This window comes from Cetorhinus maximus, chromosome 11 (genome assembly GCF_964194155.1).
Source record: "Cetorhinus maximus chromosome 11, sCetMax3.hap1.1, whole genome shotgun sequence".
Classification (NCBI taxonomy): domain Eukaryota; kingdom Metazoa; phylum Chordata; class Chondrichthyes; order Lamniformes; family Cetorhinidae; genus Cetorhinus; species Cetorhinus maximus.
The window spans coordinates 89,702,000-89,724,265 of NC_135889.1; the positions used below are offsets into that span (position 1 = coordinate 89,702,000).

Sequence of the window (22,266 nt, forward strand, 5' to 3'; positions counted from 1 at the left end):
TTTACCAGAGGAAAGACACATTTGCACTAGAGGGAAGGCAATAAAGACTCACTGGACTGGTTCCTGGGATGAGATGATTGTCCTATGAGGCGAAGTTGGGCAAACTAGGCCTATATTCCCCAGAGTTTACAAGAATAAGAGCAATCTAATTGAAACATACAAAATTCTTAATGGGCTTGACAGGGTGGATGCTGAGAAAATGTTTCCCCTGTCTAGGGAATCTAGAACACAGGGTCACAGTCTCAGAATAAGGGCTCATCCATTTAGGACTAACTTGAGGATAAACATCTTCATATAAAGGGTTGTGAATCTTTGAAATTCTCTACCCCAGAGAGGCATGCATGCTCAGTCATTGAGTGCAGCTATATTCAAGACAGAGATCAATAGGTTTTGTGTACATGGGAATTAAAAGATATGGGGATAGTGCAGGAAGGTGCAGTGGAATAGCAGAGCAGGCTCAAAGGGCCTAATGACCTACTCCTGCTCCAATTTCTTATGTTCTTATGCTTAAGTATTCTTATTTGATGTACATCAATAATGACACTGTATTTAACTTGCCTCAATGTTCAGAGACTAGCAGCAAAGATAATTGTACCTCAAATTTGATAATGACACAGCTGGTTTTCATTGGAGGAAAATTAAAATTCGGCTTGGTGAAGAGCATGCACTGAAAATGCTGAGAGGACTAAATTTAAACAGGTTACTTAACATTGGGCAGAATTTTGCCCTCATTGGGCAGGCGCAGCGGGCGGGCCCAGGAGCGGTCATGAAGCTGCCTGCCACCTGCGATCGGGCTCAGACATGGATTTGTCCAGCCAGCATGAATCACGCGCTGCAGCACTCCATGCTGCCAGGGTGAGGGTGGGCAGGAGCACGCGTGATGATGTTCGCGCAGGTGCATGCAGTTAAAGCTCCCTGAGGCACAGAGCTGCCTCAGGGAGCTAAAGATTTTTAACTTTACAACTAAAGAATTTTAAAATAATGAAAACATGTCCCCTCATGTGACTGTCACGTGAGCAGGGACATGTAAAATATGAGTGCAAAAAGTTTTTTTTAAATCACTGGACAAAACCTCATCCCACCCAAATCCCATCGCCAAAAATGCAAAGGCTGCTTGGCCTTTTCTCCTGCTTGCCGACTGAATGATTGGACAGGCAGTGAAAAATTCAAGTCAGTTAGTTCCTTAAGGGCCGTAATAGGCCACTTAATCATCGGCGGGTGCACTGCCGATTCACGCGTGCGCCTGCTGACCGAAATATTGCGTGTTCATTTTACACTCATTCGGGTCGGGCACGCAACCGCCGGACGAGTGTAACATTCTGCCCATAGAATCTAAACATAGAACAAGAGGACATGAGCCCTCAGACAACATTTGAAATTCGAAAGTCTTTCCTCACAGAATATGTTTCCAGGAAAGCAGCTAACACTGTAAGAGGGATATCTGATTAGAAATTAAATCAAGGATTAAATGTATTAGATTGTTCAAAGTAATGCTTCCTTAGCCGCAAGATGCATAAAAATGTCATGCCAGGAAATGGAAACAATCATAGGTGAATAATTTGAAAGGATATCAAATGTCACCAGTTTTAATGTCCTTCTGCTATGAGCTTTTTTTTGTTTGGGGATGGGGACCAAACTGGGGAAAGAAACTTCAGATAACCTTCCGTCAAGTGTTTTAGCTTACTTGTAATAAGAAAAATTATGCATTAACTTGGAATAAATGGCTTTTGTACAAAATTTTCTTCTGTGTTTTCTCCTGTTCATGAAATAATTGATCCTTTATGTGTCTTAAGAAGTAGACTGAAGGAAAATTCAGTTGCAAAGTTATCTAAATCAAATATTTGCAAATCATGCTGTTCACTCTTAAGAGTATAGTGAATAGTCAATTGTTTTGTATACTTATTATTTATGGCGCTGCATAGATTAGAGATGAAGTTAGATTGCATCACAAAGAGCTGCTTTTTAGTTTTTATATTGGGAATATTTAATTAACTCAGATACAATATTCACTACTCTGGTAATCATAGAATAATAAGCCACCCTGTTTTACAGAATAATAAAACTGGTCAGAAATACCATTTTTAAAATTAGAATTTGGAACTATATGCTTAAAATGAATAATGTCTTTTACAACAAACTTAGAAACTAAACAATTTAAATAATTAACTAATTGTAGATTAAACTCTCATGTTATTGACATTTTTGGATCTACGAACAAATTCAGTTGTGTTGTCTGCTGCATGTCAGCCCTGCAGATGGAATTGAATACAATTGAGAGTGACTGAACTATTCATGCTGATTACAGGAATATTCAATTTAAAATTGTATTGTATGGGTTTCTATTCAATAGAAGAAAGCAGGGGAAAAGGAAATAGCATACCTTTTACATTTACAGTGATACCACTTCTGTACCAGAAAATATGAAGACTTTGATCAGTGCACCTTCAAAAATAAATCTCTTGCTTTATTAAACTAAAGTACTGTGCCAAGGACCTCACTAACATGAAATTGCTAGTTTATGCATAAGAAATAGCTATTTCATAATCCTCTGTTAAGAGATGACTGTTTTAGCTTGAGGCATTTGCAAATCAAAGAATTTTACAAAACTAGTCAGATGATTTCCCACACCATCCTGCTCTCCCAAAAATAGCTTCACTCAGCAGAAGATTTTTCTTCTTTCTGCAAGGAGCTGTGTTAAAACAGTATTCCTAGTGATTGTAGTATAAACTTCTGCTATATATAAATTAAATTTCGACAATGAAAGTAATAACATGCTTCATTGCATTCTTTTATGCAGGATTGCTACTAAAATCCATTTTCCAATTTTGTACCAGCTAGATTTGATTTGAAATAAAATGCTTTTCTATCAATGTAACCTATAATCAGTCTTAGACTACAATAGTCCTCATTTCTTGCATTCACATTATTTTTGATGAGAACATTTCTTTTTGTTTCGATTTTTATTTGAAACCCACCACATCTTTCCTGTTTCACAAGCTTCATACAATCTTTAATAACTTTTTCTATACTATCATCCTATAATGTAAAGATTTCCCCTGCTTCATTGTGTAATGTTGCTTCCATTCAAAAAACCTAATTTCGCCAGACTAATTCCTGGATGGCGGGACTGTCCGATGAGGAGAGATTAAGAAGACATGGCCTGTATTCTGTCGAGTTTAGAAGAATCTCATTGAAACTTACAAAATTCTTAAGGGGCTAGACAGGGTAGATGCAGAAAGGATGTTTCCCCTGGCTGGGGTGTCTAGAACCAGGGGACACTGTCTCAGAATAAGAGCAAGCCATTTAGGACTGTGATGAAGAGGAATTTCATCACTCAGAGGGTAGTGAATCTTTGGAATTCTGAACCGCAGAGGGTTGTGGAAGCTCAGTCATTGAGTATGTTTAAGACAGAGATTGATAGATTTCTAAATACTACTGACATCAAGGGATATGGGGATAGGGCGGGAAAATGGGATTAAGGTAGATGATCAGCCGTGATCTAGTTGAATGGCAGAATGGGCTTGAAAGGCTGAATGGCCTATTCTTGGTCCTATACTCCTAAATTTAAAACGTTCTGTGATTCATTTCTGGTTTGCAGGAACACATAGCTAGCACCACATACAAACCCCTGTATGGAGATGCAGTCCATTTATTTAAAATATTTTCACATATGCTTTGCATTGCCTCATGAGTTAAATTGCATGAGTTACAAACAGAAAAGACTGTTGAGCATAGAATTCCTATCTATTTGAAAGGTAACAAAATCTGTGTATTTTAAAAATAAAGGCCGGCATTTTCCGGCCCTGTCACGGGCAGGACCTGCCGGAGGAGAGGCGGCGCCCCAGCCAGAAGTCCATTGACTTGCGGCAGGACCAGAAGATCGCAGAGGCGGGCTGGTACAGAAAATCCTGCTGAAACTATTGTGCTTTGAATCAAGTTTTAACACTTAGAATTCACCATCCTTTGGTAGCTTAAATGATTATTTTAAGTAAAGTACTGTGACAAGTCCTTATTTTGTAAAGTCTGATTATTGTGCAGATAAATTCCATGATCTCAAGCATCCAACATTATGCTGTTCTTGAAAGGAGCACATGTCAAATAGGGCAGCATTTTAAATAACTTGTACACATTATTCCTAACTTTCCTTTTCCTCCAATGCAAACAAGCCCAATGCTAAGTCTCTCATCAAGGCTGAATCAGAAATTATCCTTGCTGAACACACTCCCTTCAGGTGCAGCTCAATACTGGGAGCATGGGATCACTGAAACTCTAAAGAATATTCTAACTCGTTAAAGGGAATAATAAGTGTCTTCACTTTTTACCATTTGTTGGTTAGTTTATATTATAAATGTTTGCTCTGGATTTCACTTTTTACTTTCCTTTCTTTTTACAGGATTTGTGGGATTATTTAATCTCCTACTGCTATGGCCTGGGTTTTTCTTGCTTCACTACACAGGATTTGAGGCTTTTGAATTTCCAACCAAAACTGTATGGATATACATCCTTATTAATGGACTTATAGGAACAGTGCTGTCTGAATTTCTCTGGCTGTGGTATGATTTTGATATAATTTACTTTTGAAATGTGAAGACATGTTTACTTAAAGGAAAACCATAGATAACTCATAAAATCTGTCAAATTGCTAATTTGCTAATTACTCAAATGTTTTCAAACATCCCCACAAAAGTTCAAATTTATTTAGGCATGAAAAAACATGTTTAAAATATAATAATATATTTTTTCCCAAATATGATCACTAATTATCAAGCAGTTGATGTATCGTACATGATTGTACAGTTATTGAGCTAACATCAGATTGTCAAAATCATTGTTTTAAATTTGGGAACATAACAAAATTTCTATGAAAAATGAGCTATGATCAATGTTTAGCTGAGATATAACTAGAGACCTGTCTTCTACAATCCTGCAATTCATTAAATTGATGAAATCTCAGATTATACAAATTCAATATATCATCTTTTAATGACAAATCAATAATTCAATTAGCCACAGCTGCTCAAAGAATACTACGTGTCAGTCTCCTAGATCATCTTTATATTCACCATAGTATCCCTCTGGAAAATGTAATTATAGGTACATGGTATAAAATTATCTACTTTAACTTTTTCCCCCTTATGTTAGAGCAGTCCTGTCTCCAGTAATAATTTTCTGCTGTTAGCAAATGTAAGTGGTTGCCACAAGCCATTCTGGTCACCATTCCTACTGATTGCAAGTTGCTGAACACTCAGTGTTCCATATAGATCAGCAATGTAATTGTTATATTTTGGGCATATGAAGATCTTGGCCAGAAACTAAAAGTAATGTTCATTCACATGTTTAAAACATTTGTGCAATCTTTCTCATGCTTTGTTATTTCTCCATTGCTGTCAAAGCTCTAAAATATACTTCAGTGTAGATGGTTCTGCAATGCAAAAACTGTATCAATCAACAAAACTATATCAATCAACAGCTGTTTCATCAATGACTTCCATCCTAAGGTCAGAAGTGGGGATGTTCGCTGATGATTGCACAATGTTTAGCACTATTTGTGACTCCTCAGATACTGAAGCAGTCCATGTCCAAATGCAGCAAGACCTGGACAATATCCAGGCTTGGGCTAGCAAGTAGCAAGTTAATATTCACACCACACATGTGCCAGGCAATGTCCATCTCCAACAAGAAAGAATCTAAGCATCCCTCCTTGAATTCAATGGCATTACCATCGCTGAATCTCCCACTATCAACATCCTGATGGTTACCATTGACCAGAAACAGAACTGGACCAACCATATTGTGGCTACAAGAGCAGGTCAGAGGCTAGGAATCCTGCAGCAAATAACTCACCTCCTGACAGCCCCCCAAAGCCTTTCCACCATCTACAAGGCACAAGTCAGGAGTATGATGGAATACTCTCCACTTGCCTGGATAAGTGCAGCTCCAACAATACTTAAGAAGCTCAACACCATCCAGGACAAAGCAGCTGCATGATTGGCACCCTACCCACAAACATTCACTCCCTCTGCCACTAACGCACAGTGGCAGCAGTGTGTACTATTTACAAGATGCACTGCAGGAACTTACCAAAGCTCCTTAGATAGCTCCTTCCAAACCAATGACCACTACCATCTGGAAGGACGAGGGCAGCAGACATATGAGAACACCACCACCCCTTGAGGTTCCCCTCCAAGTCACTCACCATCCTGTCTTGGAAATATATCACCGTTCCTTCACTGTCGCTGGGTTAAATTCCTGGAACTCCCTCCCTAACAGCACCGTGGGTGCACCTACACTACATAGATTGCAGTGGTTGAAGAAGGCAGCGCACCACCACCTTTTCAAGGGCGATTAGGGATGGGCAATAAATGCTGGCCTAGCCAGTGACACCCACATCCCATGAATGAATTAAAAAAACTGTTTAACATTTCCTTGATCAGCATCATTATCACTCCTATTTCTATTTTATATTGTGTTCTTCAGTGCTCCATTTAAATGAATTTAACTTAGCAGTTTTTAATAAATTCTGACTTTCCAAAGCCAACATTCTGAAGACATTTGCTGCTGACCAGTTAGCTTGACTAAATGTGTAGCACTTTCACCTCTGACGCAGAAGGTTGTAGGCTGAAGACTTAATCTAGCTTGATGTTTCAGTTCAGTACTGAGGACATGCTATATTATTTGGAAATCTCGGGGAGAATTTTCCCCCCGTTGAGAGCAAAGTTGAAGTACGGGCGCGCAGAGGTGCGCCTCCGACCGGTGCGCCCAATCGGGGGCATGCCGCCATTTTACATGGGTGGTTTGTGCACTCCTGTGCAGGCAGGGGGAATCCCTAAACCTGAGAGTGCGCTCTTTCACGCATGCACACGAAAGAGCGCACTCATCTCCCTGAGGCTAAGTGCTGCCTCAGGGAGATCACCTCTACTGTCAAAAGTATTAAAAATAGAGAAAAAAAAAAAATTCCTGACATGTCCCCAAATGTGACACTGTCACATGAGCTGGGGCATGTCCATAATTTTTTTAAAAACTTTAATTAAATTTTTAAAAACCTACATGAAACCTCATCCTGCCCATGAATGAGGTTTCATGCTTTTCCTAATTCCCGCCAGGGCTCCTGGCATGCCCGCCAGCTTTAAGGTTGGACGGGCAGGTCCATTAATTAGTTTGATGAGTCTGTCAATGGCCTCAATTGGCCATTGACAGGTCAACGGGCGCACACCTGATCTTGCTGAGCCCCCGCCTACCTGAAAATTTAAATGGGGCACGGTGATGTCGGGAGTTCCACTTGACGTCACCGCGCGTCATTTTACGGGTCAGCGAGCGGGCCACGCCTCCCGCTCACCGACGAGAAAATTCTGCCCCTCGTAATTCAAATTAATAAAACAAGGCCCAATCTGCCTGTTTCACAAGTTCATGTGTACGTAAAAAATCCGATGACAGTATTCCAAGATAAACAGCAAGTTCTCCTGGCATCTTTGCCAATATTCACATCTTAACAAACATCAAAGAAACATAGCCTAATGAAGCACTCATCTCATTGCAGCTTGTGGGACTGTCCAGTGCCCAATATAGTACTGTGTTTACCTTGATAACAACAATAACTGCATTTCAGAATAATAGATCATATGTGAAAATCCCTGGAATTTATTAAGTAGTTGATAAAACTTTATTGCTTTTGACTTTTTTGCTCCTCTTGCATTTTATCTGTATAATGTAGTTTAGCTTATTAATTTAGAATATTTCAATATACGTAGCACTTGTAGCATAGTTGGTTAGAGCACTATTCTTTGACTTGTAGAACTAATTTGAAAGAATAATTGGAATTTAACTAGCTCAGAATTTTTATTTTTATGGATTTAAAATAATTTTTCTTTTTCAGGGGCTGTTTTCTCACATCATCACTGATCGGTACACTCGCATTAAGCCTCACAATACCTCTTTCCATGATAGCAGACATTTATATGAAAAAGGTATTTCAATCAGTTCTTGAAAACAGTATGATTAATTTAAAAAACATTTAGTCATTTGTTAGTACAGAACTTGAGTATTGCTGACAAAAAAAAGACATTTTATCAAAACTTTTCGTCTTGCACTCATCAGGACAATCACAAGAATACCAATGTCAGGGGAAGCAACATAAAGTTTTTGCTTCCCCAATATCATTATTCTTGTGATTGTCCTGATGAGTGCAAAACGAAAAGCTTTGACAAAATGTCTTTTTTGGACAAAACATTTACTGTAAAAATTATACTTGGTGGCTAGGGCTTGAGCCATCATATTGTTTTATTTTTCTAAATTTGTTGTCTTTTTTGTGCATTATTTCCTTTGCTGTACACTGGCAAATATTTGCTTTATTTTGGCAGTTCCTGCAAGTGTTCCTGGATGTGTATCAATTTTTGCAGGAGGCCCTTTGGAGTGTGACATTATTATAGGCGGGTTCCTCACACAGAAACATTTGAGAACCAGTAGAGTAGGGCTTCCAAAAGCTTGCTTAATTATCTTGTCACTTGCCAATACTTGCTTTGAGATTACTGTGAAAAGGGGAGCATGAAGGCTAATAAAAGACTAATTGGGTGAAGGAGGAATGCACTGCATTAGGCCATTCGAGAATTAGATCTTTGGAAAGGTTAGAAATAGTAAGATAAGTGTGCTAGTGCAATGTTTTTCATCTCATTAAAGCTGGAAATTAATACACCAGCTGGTGAATAGTATTTTCTTGTCCAGGATATATGATGTGCATAACAGAAAAAAAATGATTGCTGTAAATGTGAAATGAAAACAGAAGATGTTGTAAGCCATTGCAAGTCAGATGCTGACTGAACTGTTGTGCCTCGCCAACATTTTCTGTTTTAGTTATGATAAATATTTCCTGACATGTATTTGTAAGTTTAAAGCAAGAACATCTTTACTTTAACGCAATTTTGTGATAGCTATGTCACAAATGTAATCTTGATCGTGTTCTTCACGGGAGATTTATAACTAAAGTGAAAGCTCATGGGATCCAGGATTAAAGTGGAAATTGGATTATCAACCACCTAGATAATTGGAAATTGAGGGAAGTTCTGAATGATACAATTCTAATTGGACAGCTGTGACCATGCCGTTTTCTGGAACTACTGCTGCTCATGGGTATTAATTTTCCTAATTAGGATGTTATAAATAGGATGTCTAGGTTGTGCAGGAAACTACAACAACAACTTGAATTTATATAAAAGCAAAAAACTGCGGATGCTGGAAATCCAAAACAAAAACAAAAATACCTGGAAAAACTCAGCAGGTCTAACAGCATCTGCGGAGAGGAACACAGTTAGCGTTTCGAGTCCATATCACTCTTTAACAGAACTAAGGAAAAATAGAAAAGAGGTGAAATATAAGCTGGTTTAAGGGGGGGTGGGACAAGTAGAGCTGGATAGAGGGCCAGTGATAGGTGGAGATAACCAAAAGGTCAAAGAGGTGTTGAAGGTGGTGATATTATCTAAGGAATGTGATAATAGGTGACATTAAGGGTAGAAAGCAGGACGAGCAAGGTACAGATAGCCCTAGTGGGGGTGGGGTGGGGGGAAGGGATCGAAATAGGCTAAAAGGTAGAGATAAAACAATGGGTAGAAATACATTTAAAAATAATGGAAATAGGTGGGAAAAGAAAAATCTATATAAATTATTGGAAAAATGGGGGATCGGAAAGGGGGTGGGGATGGAGGAGAGAGTTCATGATCTAAAATTGTTGAACTCAATATTCAGTCCGGAAGGCTGTAAAGTGCCTAGTCGGAAGATGAGGTGCTGTTCCTCCAGTTTGCGTTGAGCTTCACTGGAACATTGCAGCAGGCCAAGGACGGACATGTGGGCATGAGAGCAGGGTGGAGTGTTGAAATGGTAAGCAACAGGGAGGTCTGGGTCATGCTTGGGGATAGACCAAAGGTGTTCCGCAAAGCGGTCACCCAGTCTGCGTTTGGTCTCTCCAATGTAGAGGAAACCGCATTGGAAGCAGCGAATGCAATAGACTAAATTGAGGGAAGTGCAAGTGAAATGCTGCTTCACTTGAAAGGAGTGTTTGGGCCCTTGGACGGTGAGGAGAGGGGAAGTAAAGGGGCAGGTATTGCACCTTCTGCGGTTGCATGGGAAGGTGCCGTGGAAGGGGGTTGAGGTGTAGGGGGTGATGGAGGAGTGGATCAGGGTGTCCCGGAGGGAACGATCCCTGTGAAATGCTGCCAGGGGCGGTGAAGGGAAGATGTGTTTGGTGGTGGGATCATGCTGGAGTTGGCGGAAATGGCGGAGGATGATCCTTTGAATGCGGAGGCTGGTGGGGTGATAAGTGAGGACAAGGCGGACCCTATCATGGTTCTGGGAGGGAGAGGAAGGTGTGAGGGCGGATGCGAGAGAGATGGGCCGGACACGGTTGAGGGCCCTGTCAACCACCGTGAGTGGAAAACCTCGGTTAAGGAAGAAGGAAGACATGTCAGAGGAACTGTTTTTGAAAGTGGCATCATCAGAACAGATGTGACGGAGGCGAAGGAACTGAGAGAATGGGATGGAGTCCTTACAGGAAGCGGGGTGTGAGGAGCTGTAGTCGAGGTAGCTGTGGGAGTCGGAAGGCTTGTAATGAATATTGGTGGACAGTTTATCACCAGAAATTGAGACAGAGAGGTGAAGGAAGGGAAGGGAAGTATCAGAGATGGACCATGTGAAAATGATGGAGGGGTGGAGATTGGAAGCAAAATTAATAAATTTTTCCAGGTCCAGACGAGTTTATATAACATCTCTAACATAGTAAAACATCCCAAGGTACTTTAAAGGAGCGTAATCAAACAAAATGTGGCACTGAGTCACATTAGATGACCAAAAGTTTGGCTCAAGTGATAAGTTTTAAGGAGTATGTGAAAGGAGGAAAGAGAAGCAGAGAAGTTTAGGGTAAAGAATTAGAGGCTAGCACTTGGACGGCTGAAAGCATAGCTACCAATGGTGGGCCTGATAGCCTGTACCCTAGGATGTTAAAAGAATTGCTTCAGAGATAGTGAATTCCAAAATTCCCTAGGTTCCAGAAAAGTCCCAATAGATTGGAAAACTGTAAACATAATACCCCTGTTCAAGAAAGGAGGAAGACAAAAAGCAGAAAACTACAGGCCAGTTACCCTATCATCTGTCATTGGGAAAAATACTGGAATCCATTATGAAGGAAGTAGTAGCAGGACATTTAGAAAATCAGAATGCAATCAAAGTCAACATGGTTTTATGAAAGGGAAATCATGTTTGACAAATTTATTTGAGTTCTTTGAGGATATAACAAGCAGGGTAGATAAAGGGACTTCCAAAGGGCACTTGATAAGATGCCACATAAATTGTTACTACACAAGATAAAAGGTCATTGAGTTGGGAGTGATATATTAACATGGATAGAGGATTTGCTAACTAGCAGGAAACAGAATTGGGATAAATGGGTCATTTTCAGACTAGCAAACTATAACTAATAGCATACCACAGGGATCAGTGCTGGTGCCTCCACTATTTACAATCTATATTAATAACTTGGATAAAAGGACAGACTGTATGTAACCAAATTTGCTGCTGATACAAAGCTAGGTTGGAAAGCAAGCTGTGAGGACACAGAATCTGAAGAGATATAGATGGGTTAGGTGAGTGGGTAAAAATGTGGCAGATGAAGTATAATGTGGAAAAAAATAAGGTTATCCACTTTGCTGGGAAGATTAGAAAGCAAAATATTTAAATGGGGAGAGACTACAGAATGCGGCAGCTCAGGGAGATTCAGCTTCCCTCATACATGAAACACAAAATGTTAATATGCAGGTACAACAGGAAATTAGAAAGGCAAATGGAATGTTGCCATTTATTGCATGGGGGATGTAGTATAAAAGTAAGGAAGTTTTATTACAACTGTGCAGTGTGTTGGTGAGACCATGCCTAGATGTGTACAATTTTGTTTTCCTTATTTAATGAAGGATATACTTGTATTGGAGGCAGTTCAAAGAAAGTTCACTAGTTTGATTCCTGGAATTGGAATCAGGGGTTGTCTTAGGAGAAAAGGTTGAGCAGGTTGCGTGTATACCCACTGGAGTTTTAAAAAATGAAAGGTGATCTTGCTGAAGCATATAAGATTCTGAGGGGTTTTGACAGGGTAGATGTGGAGAGGATGTTTTCCTTCGTGGGGCAATCTTGAACTAGGGGGCATCGTTTCAGAATAAGGGATCCCCCATTTAAGACTGAAATGAGGAGGAATTTCTTCTCTCAAAGGGTCATTAACCTTTGGAATTCTCGACTCTCGAAAGCAGTGGAGGCTGAGTCATTGAATATATTCAAGGCTGGGTTGGACAGATTTTTGATCTACAAAGGAATCAATGGTTATGGCAGGTAGGCAGGAAAGTGGAGTTGAGGCAACAATCAGATCAGCTATGACTTTGTTGAATGGCAGAGCAGGCTCAATGGGCCGAATGGCATATTCCTGGTTTGTATATTCATATTAATGTCTGCGAGGTACTAGGTTTAATTTCGAACCTAGTTCTTCAATCCCCTGGACTAGTTGAGCTTCATTCCAGAGGGGAGAATTTTCTCCCCGTTGGTGGGGGGGGAGGGTTTGGGCAGGTGCGGGCGGGCGCACAGCTGCCCGTGATCGGCTGCGCACCGCCACTTTACGTGGGTGGGCCAATTAAGGCCCGCCCAGCATGATTTGCACCCAGAAGCGCTCAGCGCTCCCTGTGCGGGCGGGGAGAGTAGGCTGAGTCGAGGCCTGCGCTCTTTCACATGCGTGCAAAAGAGCGCAGAAATCTCCCTGAGGCAAAGAGCTGCCTCAGGGAGATTAGTTTGATTTGATTTGATCCTGCCCGTGAATGAGGTTTCATGATAAATATGGAGGCCACCTGGGCTCTTTGCCTGCCCACCAACCTTAAGGTTGGATGGGTAGCTTAGTTAAGTACTGTAATTGATATTTAAATGGCCTTAATAGGCCTTTGACAGTTCAGCGGACGCGCAGCCGACTCCACTGCGCGCCTGCCGAACTGAATATCTGAGTGACGTGCGGTGACGTCAGGATGCACGCCCGATATCACCGCGCATCATTTTACACGTTGGCAAGCAGGGCCTGCCCCCGCACGCAGACCTGAAGATTCTTCCCAGATTGTTGAAGGAGGTGGCTAGAGAGATACTGGATGCGTTAGTGATTATTTTTCAAAATCCTATAGATTCTGGAAAGGTTCCTGCAGACTGGAAAGTAGCAAATGTAACCCCACTATTTAAGAAGGGAGGAAAGGGAGAAAGGAGAACTACAAACCTGTTAGTTTGATGTCAGTAGTAGGGAAAGTGTTGGGATCTATTATAAAGGATGTGATAACTGGACATTTAGAGAGGAATGGTAAAATTAAGCTGAGTCAGCATGGATTTATGAAAGAATCACAGAATCACACAGTTCAGAAGAGGCCCTTCGGCCCATCGATTCTGCACCAACACGTGCATAACACCTGACCTACCTACCTAATCCCATTTACCAGCACTTGGTCCATAGCTTTGAATGTTATGATGTGCCAAGTGCTCATCCAGGTACTTTTTAAAAGATGTGAGGCAACCCGCCTCCATCAGCCTCCCAGGCAGCGCATTCCAGACCGTCACCACCCTCTGGGTAAAAAAGTTTTTCCTCACATCCCCCCTAAATCTCCTGCCCCTCACCTTGAACTTATGTCCCCTTGTGACTGACCCTTCAACTAAGGGGAACAGCTGCTCCCTATCCACCCTGTCCATGCCCCTCATAATCTTGTACACCTCGATCAGGTCGCCCCTCAGTCTTCTCTGCTCCAACGAAAACAACCCAAGTCTATTCAACCTCTATTCATAACTTAAATGTTTCATCCCAGGCAACATCTGGTGAATCTCCTCTGCACCCCCTCCAGTGCAATCACATCCTTCCTATAATGTGCCCACCAGAACTGCACATTAGTTGCCAGCTGTGGCCTCACCAAGGTTCTATACAACTCCAACATGACCTCCCTACTTTTGTAATCTATGGGCAGAATCTTGCCCTCGGATGGTGGGCGAGCCCCACTGGCTTGGCGGTGGGTGGCCAGCCGACCCCCGCCACTGAAACGGAGCCCGCCGCCATTTTAAGTGGGTGGGCCAATTAAGGTCCGCCTAGCGGCAGCCCCGACAGGAAGCGCTATGACAATGTCACACGAAATGGGACATGTTAATAAAGAACACATAAACTTCATTAATTTTTTACAAAAAGGACATGAAACTTCATCCCGCCAGTGAATGAAGTTTCATGAATAATCTGTAGCCCACTAGGGCTCCTGGCCTGCCTGCCAGCCTTAAGGTTGGCCGGGCAGGTCTTTAATTACTTTAATTACCCTGTCAATGGCCTCAATTGGCCATTGACAGGTCGGTGGGCAGACAGCTGATTTTGCTGTCCGCCCACCTTCCTAAAAATTTAAATGGATCGGGATGACGTCGGGGATTCATCCCGCGTCATTTTCCCCTCGGCGACTAGGCCCCTAAATCGCCGAGGGGAAAATCCTGGCCTATGCCTCGATTGATAAAGGCAAGTGTCCCGTTTGCCTTTTTCATCACCCCACTAACATGCCACTCCACCTTCAGAGATCTATGGACACACACGCCAAGGTCCCTTTGTTCCTCAGAACTTCCTAGTGTCATGCCATTTATTGAATACTTCCTTGTCAAATTACTCCTTCCAAAGTGTATCACCTCACACTTTTCAGGGTTAAATTCCATCTGCCACTTATCTGCCCATTTGACTATCCCGTCTATATCTTCCTGTAGCCTAAGACACTCAACCTCACTGTTAACCACCCGGCCAATCTTTGTGTCACCCGCAAACTTAAACTTATCCTACCCCCCACATAATCATCTATGTCGTTTATATAAATGACGAATAATAGGGGACCCAGCACAGATCCCTGTGGTACGCCACTGGACACTGCTTCCAGTCACTAAAGCAGCCTTCTGTCATCACCCTCTGTCTCCTACGACTAAGTCAATTTTGAATCCACCTTATCAAATTACCCTGTATCCCATGTGCATTTGCCTCCTTTATAAGTCTCCCATGTGGGACCTTGTCAAAGGCTTTGCTGAAATCCATATAAACTACATCAACTGCACTACCCTCATCTACACACCTGGTCACCTCCTCAAAATATTCAATCAAATTTGTTAGGCATGACCTCCCTCTGACAAAGCCATGCTGACTATCCCTGATCAAACCTTGCCTTTCCAAGTGGAGATAGATTCTCTCCTTCAGAATTTTCTCCAATAGTTTCCCTACCACTGGCCTGTAGCTCCCTGGCTTATCTCTACAACCCTTCTTAAATATCATGTTTAAAAATTATGTTTGATAAACTTGTTGGAGTTTTTTGAGGATATTGCTTGTAACATTGATAAAGTAGAACAAGTGGATATGTTTATTTATATTTTCAGAAGGCATTTGTTAAGGTCCTACACAGGAGGTTAGTAAATAAAATTAGAGCGCATGGGACTGGGGGGAATATACTAGGATGTATTTGGAATTGGTTAACAGACAAAAAGCTGAGAGTAGGAATAAATGGATCATTCTCAGGATGGCAGACTGTTACTAGTGGGGTACCGCAAGGATCAATGCTAGGTCTACAGTTGTTCACAATCTATATAAATGATTTGGATGTGGAGATGAATTGTAATATTTCCAAATTTGCTGATGACACCAAACTGGGTGGGAATGTAAATTGTGAGGAGGGTGCAAGGAGGCTTCAAGAGGCCTTGGACAGGCTAAGTGAATGGGCTAGAACATGGCAGATGGAATATAATGTGAACAAGTGTGAAGTTATTCACTTTGGTAGAAAAAACAGACAGGCAGAACATTTCTTACATGGTAGAGTTTAGGAGGTGCAGGTGTCCAAAGAGACCTGGGTGACCTTGTTCATGAGTCACTAAAAGTCACCAAAAGTTAGCATGCAGGTGCAGCAAGCAATTAGGAAGGCGAATGGTATGTTGGCCTTCATCTCAAGGGGATTTGAGAAATGGAGTAAAGATGTCTTCCTGCCGTTGTGTAGAGCCTTGATGAGACCTCACCAAGAGTACTGTCTGCAGTTTTGGTTCCCTTATCTAAGGTGGGATATACTTACCCTAGAGGGAGTGTAACGAAGGTTCACCAGATTAATACCTGGGATGGCGGGACTGCTTTATGAGGCGAGATTGGGCCTGTATTCCCTAGAATTTCGAAGAATGAGGGGTGACCTCATTGAAACTTACAAAATTCTCACAGGGCATGACACGATAGATGTAGAAAGGCTGTTTCCCCTGGCTGATGAATCTAAAACCAGGGGATATAATCTCAGGATAAGGGGTAGGCCACTTAAGACTGAGATGAGGAGTAATTTCTTCACTCAGAGGGTGGTGGATCTTTGGAATTCTCTACCCCAGAGGGCTGTGGAAGCTCAATTGTTGAGTATGTTCAATACAGAAATTGATAGATTTCTGGATACTAATGACATCAAGGGATATAGAGATAGCGTGGGAAAGTGGTATTGAAATGGATGATCAGCCATGATCTTATTGAATGCTGGCTCAACAGACTGAATAGCCTACATTTGTTCTTATGTTCTGAAAACCACTTAGCAGAACCTCATTCCTAGCTGCACCTATATTATATGTTCCTACATGGGTGGCTCATCCACCTGAAGACTTTTCCCTCCTCCATACAGGCAGTCACAATCTTGTACCTGTTGGATAAAATCAAAGGCTGAGGCTCCTCAAGAACTGCACCCAAGGTCCCCCACCCATCTACCTGACTCACAGTCACACCCTCCTATCAATGACCACTAACCAAACCCACTCTACTTAACTAACCTAAGGGGTGTGACTGCTTCCTGGATCAGTTTGTCTGGGTAGCTGTCTTCTTTCTTGATGCTCTGCAATATCTGCATCTCAGACTCCAGCTCAACAATTCTGACTTGAAGTTGTACAAGATGCAGGTATTTACTGCAGATGTGATTGTCTGGGATTGCAATGTTCTCGACAAAGTCCCACATGGTGCTGTTGCGGCACAACCCCCTGCACTACCATCCCTAGCTAACCTTGTTTTATTTATTTAATTAGTTAAAGTTTATGTATTTAATCAACTTCGCTTTTTAGTTTTCAAACTAATGTTGTTACCTTGTTTAAGTTACATGTAGGTTAACTACCATGTTTACCTCTAAATTTATGCCTGCCATATGAATGTCACTGCATTTTTTTTTCTCCCATGACTTTCACATCTCCCTGTCCGTGGGTCCCTCCTATTTCTAATGTACATGCTGCCTTTGGTGACATCATCTGAAAATACAGCATCAGTTTCTATTTGTACGCTGACACCATCTATACCTCACCATCACCCCTCTCAACCCCTTCTCAGCCACCTTCTCTAAATTGTCAGATTGCTTCTCTGACATCCAATACTGGATGAGCAGAAATTTGCTCCAACTAAATATTGGGAAGACCAAAGCCAATGGCCCGGATCTTCCACGGGACGGCAATCATTGTCAGATTGCTGCCCTGCTCAAACTTTTCCATACCTCAATGCTGCTCCGCGTTTCTTGCCAGGTCTTCTGGGCCTAGCTTCTCTGGAAATGCGGAGCGCCGCATCCCTTGGAGAACTCCATTGCAGCGGTGTCACGTTAGGGGAAAGACAAGACATGTGCTCTTTTTACGGCACTAGCTGCCACATGGTAACTTTAAATGTTCAGTGTGAATGTAAATTTTAAAAGTAAATTATGGCACGCTATTTATCTAAAACAATGAAAATTTGTTTATTCCCCCCCCCCTCCACCGAACTTAAGCACAGCAATCTTCCTTCCAGCAGGCAAAGTGGCAGGGTGGGAATTACTTTTGTTTTTCCCATGGCATTCCCAAGATTTGGATAAGATTGATCAGTTCACAAGCAAATGTAAGGTGCTTAGACCAATTGGGGTTCCTTCTAAATAGCGTGAAAAGCAACTCCAAACTTCTTATTGTTTGCTGCATGGTGCAAAACTTTGCAATATGAAGAGTAGGTATCATGTAGGGGTAAGAATCAAGGGGAGACAGTGGTGTCGTGGCAGTGATAGTGGACCAGTAATCCAGAGGCCCAGGCCAATGTTCTGGAGACACAGGTTTTAATCCCACCATAGCAACTGGTGGAATTTAAATTCAATTAAATTCAGTTAATAAATCTGGAAATAAAGGCTGGTCTCAGTAATGCTGACCATGCCAACCATCACCGAAAAGTTGTAAAATAAGGTCAGTTAAACTTGCAACCGATTGTTGTAAAAAAAAAAGCCCATCTGGTTCATTAATGCCCTTTAGGGAAGGAAATTTGTCAGCCTGGCCTACATGTGATTCCAGAAAATGTGGTTGAGGATTAACTACTTTCTAAAATGACATAGCAAGCCATTCAGTTCAAAGGTACCTGGGAATGGCCATCAATTGTTGGCCTCGCCAATAATGCCCACATCCCATGAAGGAATAAAGAAAAAAATACAGAAGATTTCCTAAAGGATTAGATAACAAAACATCTAGAGTGCGAATGTAATTTTAAAAATATCAGCAGATTTCTAAAAGGAAGAGCAAGTTTAACCGACCTTATTGAATTATTTGAAGAATTACCCGAGAGTACACAAGGGCAATATAATTGAAAATGTGTACATGGGCATTCAGAAGGCCTTCAATAACCAATGACTGAGTGTATGTAATCTAGGTAGCAGAATTGATTGAAAGATGGCTACAAAACCAAAATCAGATCGTGGGAGTTAAGGAAATTTTCTGATTAGTGATAAGTAGAAAATGATGCCCGGCAGGGATCGTTCTGGGACAACTGTTGCTCACCTAATTGGAGCTCAAATTGGAGATGTGGAGTCAAAAATTGTAGATGATACCAAACCAAGGAAGGAGGGAAAATACAGCTAATGATGTGGAGAGATGCATCAAAATACAAAAGACGTAAGCAGACTTTCAGAGTGAACGAATAAATGTCAAATTAAGTTCAATATAACAAAATGTGCAGTCATATTTTGGTAGGAGGAATAAGGAAGCCACTTACAATTTGGAAGTTAAGAATCTAAATGGGTTAGAGGATCAAAGAGAGCTGAGAAAGCTGGTACGTGCATCACTAAAAGAAGCTACACAAGCTGGTAAGGCCATAAAAAAAGCAAAAGAGGTTCATTACAAGAGGGATACAGTACAAAACAGGCAATAATAAATTTCCATAGCACCTTAGAAATCATAGAAAAGTTACGACACAGAAAAAGAGGCAATTCAGCCCATCGTGTCTGCGCTGGCTAAAAATAAAAAAATTAGACGCCGTTCTAATGCCACCTGCCAGCACCTGGTCCGTAGTCTTGCAGGTTACAGCACTTCAGGTGCAGATCCAGGTACCTTTTAAATTAATTCAGGGTTTCTGCCTCCACTGCCAAACCAGGCTGCGAATTCCAGATCTTGATTACATCACACTTTGAATACTGTGTGCAGTTCTGGCATCCATAATACAGAAAGGATATAGAAACACTGAAGAAAGTGCAGAAAAAATTTACAGGGATGAATAAGCGGGATGTAACTATGAAGAAAGATTAAGTAGGTTGGAGGGTCTTATTCTCTGAAAAAGAGAAGGCTAAGTGGAGACTTGATACAACTGTTTAAAATTATCAAGTGGTTGATAGAGTAGATTTGAAGAAACTGTTTTCACTTGTTGCTGAGTTCAGAACAAGGGACATGAATGTAAAATTGTCACTGAAAGATCAACTTTAAAATTTAGAAGGAATTTCTTTTCAGAGTACATGGAATAGTTCGAATAAATAGCATTGGAGCTTTAGGGGAGGCTTAATGCGCATGACCAGATAAGGAATAAAGGGTTACAGGAGCATTGTGACAGGAGGTAGTTAGAGTGGAAGGTGGCTCCTATGCAATATAAACACTTGCATAGACCAGTTTGGCCAAATGGATTATTTCTACTTTATCCATTCCATAAGAATTACTAACATATATTTATATAACCCTTAAAGTTCTGCTGGGCTTCATCAAGCAAACTGATGTCAGTCATAATAATTGTAGGAGTCAATGCCAAATATTTTATTGTAATAAAGGATGTTTTACCAGAGCTGTTTTTTTCCCTCTATAAGACAACATAATACTGTATGTATAATATTTTATATATGACACCGTATAATAATGTAAAAATGTGTCTTGGTACATCTGTTTAAACAATTTTACCTTAAAATAAAGAGTAAAATAAGAATGAGCCATAAGTCATTTTATATAACAGAAATCATATTTTAAAATTTTAGCATGCAAATTTAGACAAAAAAATTGCATCCTCAAATGAATTCTAACCTTTATTTTTAATTTTCTAGGTGGAGTTTTCATGGTTATTATTTGCAGGATCAGTTCCAGTCTTTCTCTCTTTCTTCATTGCAACTCTTTTATGTCACTATAATAACTGGGATCCAGTAATGCTTGGCCTTAGGCGGATATTTGCATTTATATGCAGGAAACATCGCATTCAGAGGTATTGTCTTATATTATGTATACCGCAAACACTGATTGAAACTTTCCTAGGGTAATGAGGAGCTGAAAGTGCTGGGTTATACTGATGCAGTACGCTTTCTAGTTATACATGTTTTAGCTGTTAATGGCAGTACAAAGACAATAAATATGCTTTACACTAGCAATTAAAAATGATGTTTGCAAACTTCTTTGGACATAAACAATTAATTTCATGCCACTAAAAGGTGAATGAAAGGTTTGGAGAAATTTCTTTACTTAGAGTGTTGATGGAACTTGCAATGCTTTGCCATGGAAAGTGATGATAGACTGCACTGCATGTTGTAATGGTATATTGGGGTACATATTTGAAGCAGAGGAAGATACAGGGCTATGGAGAGAAGGCAAGGCAGCACAGACACAATGGACTGAAGGGCCTTTTTCTGTGTTGTAAATGTATGTGATTTTAAATTCAATTGTACCACACCCAGTATGAAGCTTGCACTGTTTCTGTTAAATAAAATCCAGGGGCTGGCAGTTAACTTCCTGATCAGTAGCTGCTGGATTAAAACTCCTCAAACTCATTTCATTTAAGAGCCCTTACGGCCAGCAGGCAAAGGAAATCCTCAGTACGTTTGAAACCAAGCCTGGATGACTAGCAGTCATTGTCTACAACGTAGCGTTATCCAATCCAGTTATCATGACCCTGTTATAATCAGAAGACCTTGAGATGTATACCTGATTAGTCTTGTTGGTAACAAAGGCTGGAAACATTCATTGAATAAACCATAATTGAGCCCATTATCTTCATCTCAATTTTGCCTTTGTATTTTTTTTAAAGGTTGCATGTCAGTCAGGTTTACCCAAGTTCTTACCCTCAAGCTGCACATTACTTTTCATATTTGTGATAATGTTAAACTATTTTCAACCATACCACTAGGTCATATTTTTACTGGGGCATGGGAAAACAAAATTAGACGGTTTCTCATTGTATTTTTTAGTTCATTCTTGGGGTGTGGACTTTGCTGGCTAGGCCAGCATTCATTGCCCATCCTAATTGTTCTTGAGAAGGTGATGATGACGTGGCTTCTTGGACTGCTGCAGTTCATGTAACGTAGGTACACCACAGTGCTGTCACGTAGTGGGTTCCATGACTTTGACCCAGCAAAACAGCGATATATTTCCAAGTCAGGTCAGGATGATACGTGACTTGGAAGGGAACTCACAGGTGGCGGTGTACATATGCGTCTTCTGCCTTGCTCTTTTGGGCAGTGGGGGCCACAAGTTTGGAAGGTGCTGTCGAAGAAGACTTGTCCAGTAGCTGCTGTGCGCCTTGCAGATGGTATATACTGCAATGATGTTACGCTGGTGATGTAAGGAGTGAATGTTTAAAGCGGTGAATGGGGGGCCAGTCAAGCAGGCTGCTTTGTCCTGGATGGTGTTGAGCACCTTAAGTGTTGTTATAGCTGCACTCATCCAGACAATTGGAGTGTATTCAATTACACTTGTTCCCCCTAGGAAATGGAAAGACTTTGGGTAGTCAGAAAGTGAGTTACTTACTGCAGAACACTCAGCCCCTGACTTTCTCTTGTAGCCACACTATTATGTGGCTGGTCCAGTTAAATTTATGGTTCATGGTGAGGATGTTAGTGTTTGGGGGTTCAGAGATGGTAATGCTATTGAATGGGGAGGGGTTTAGGCTCGTTTCTTAAAATGTTCATTGCCTGGCAGTTGTATGGCATGAATGTTCCTTGCCACTTATCAGATTAAGCCTGTATGTTTAGCACTTCT

At 41.1% G+C, this 22,266-nt stretch overlaps 1 protein-coding gene across 6 annotated transcripts in view; it reads left to right on the plus strand.

The window, feature by feature from the left end:
• Positions 1 to 22,266, plus strand: part of LOC144686770 (solute carrier family 35 member F5-like) — a 138,261-nt gene that overhangs the window by 103,712 nt on the left and 12,283 nt on the right. For all 6 annotated transcript variants that reach the window (XM_078552414.1, XM_078552420.1, XM_078552416.1 and 3 more), the window contains 3 exons: positions 4,394 to 4,553; positions 7,874 to 7,964; positions 20,346 to 20,500. In XM_078552414.1, coding sequence (XP_078408540.1) covers positions 4,394 to 4,553; positions 7,874 to 7,964; positions 20,346 to 20,500 — 406 coding nt within the window. The remainder of the gene's footprint in view (positions 1 to 4,393; positions 4,554 to 7,873; positions 7,965 to 20,345; positions 20,501 to 22,266) is intronic.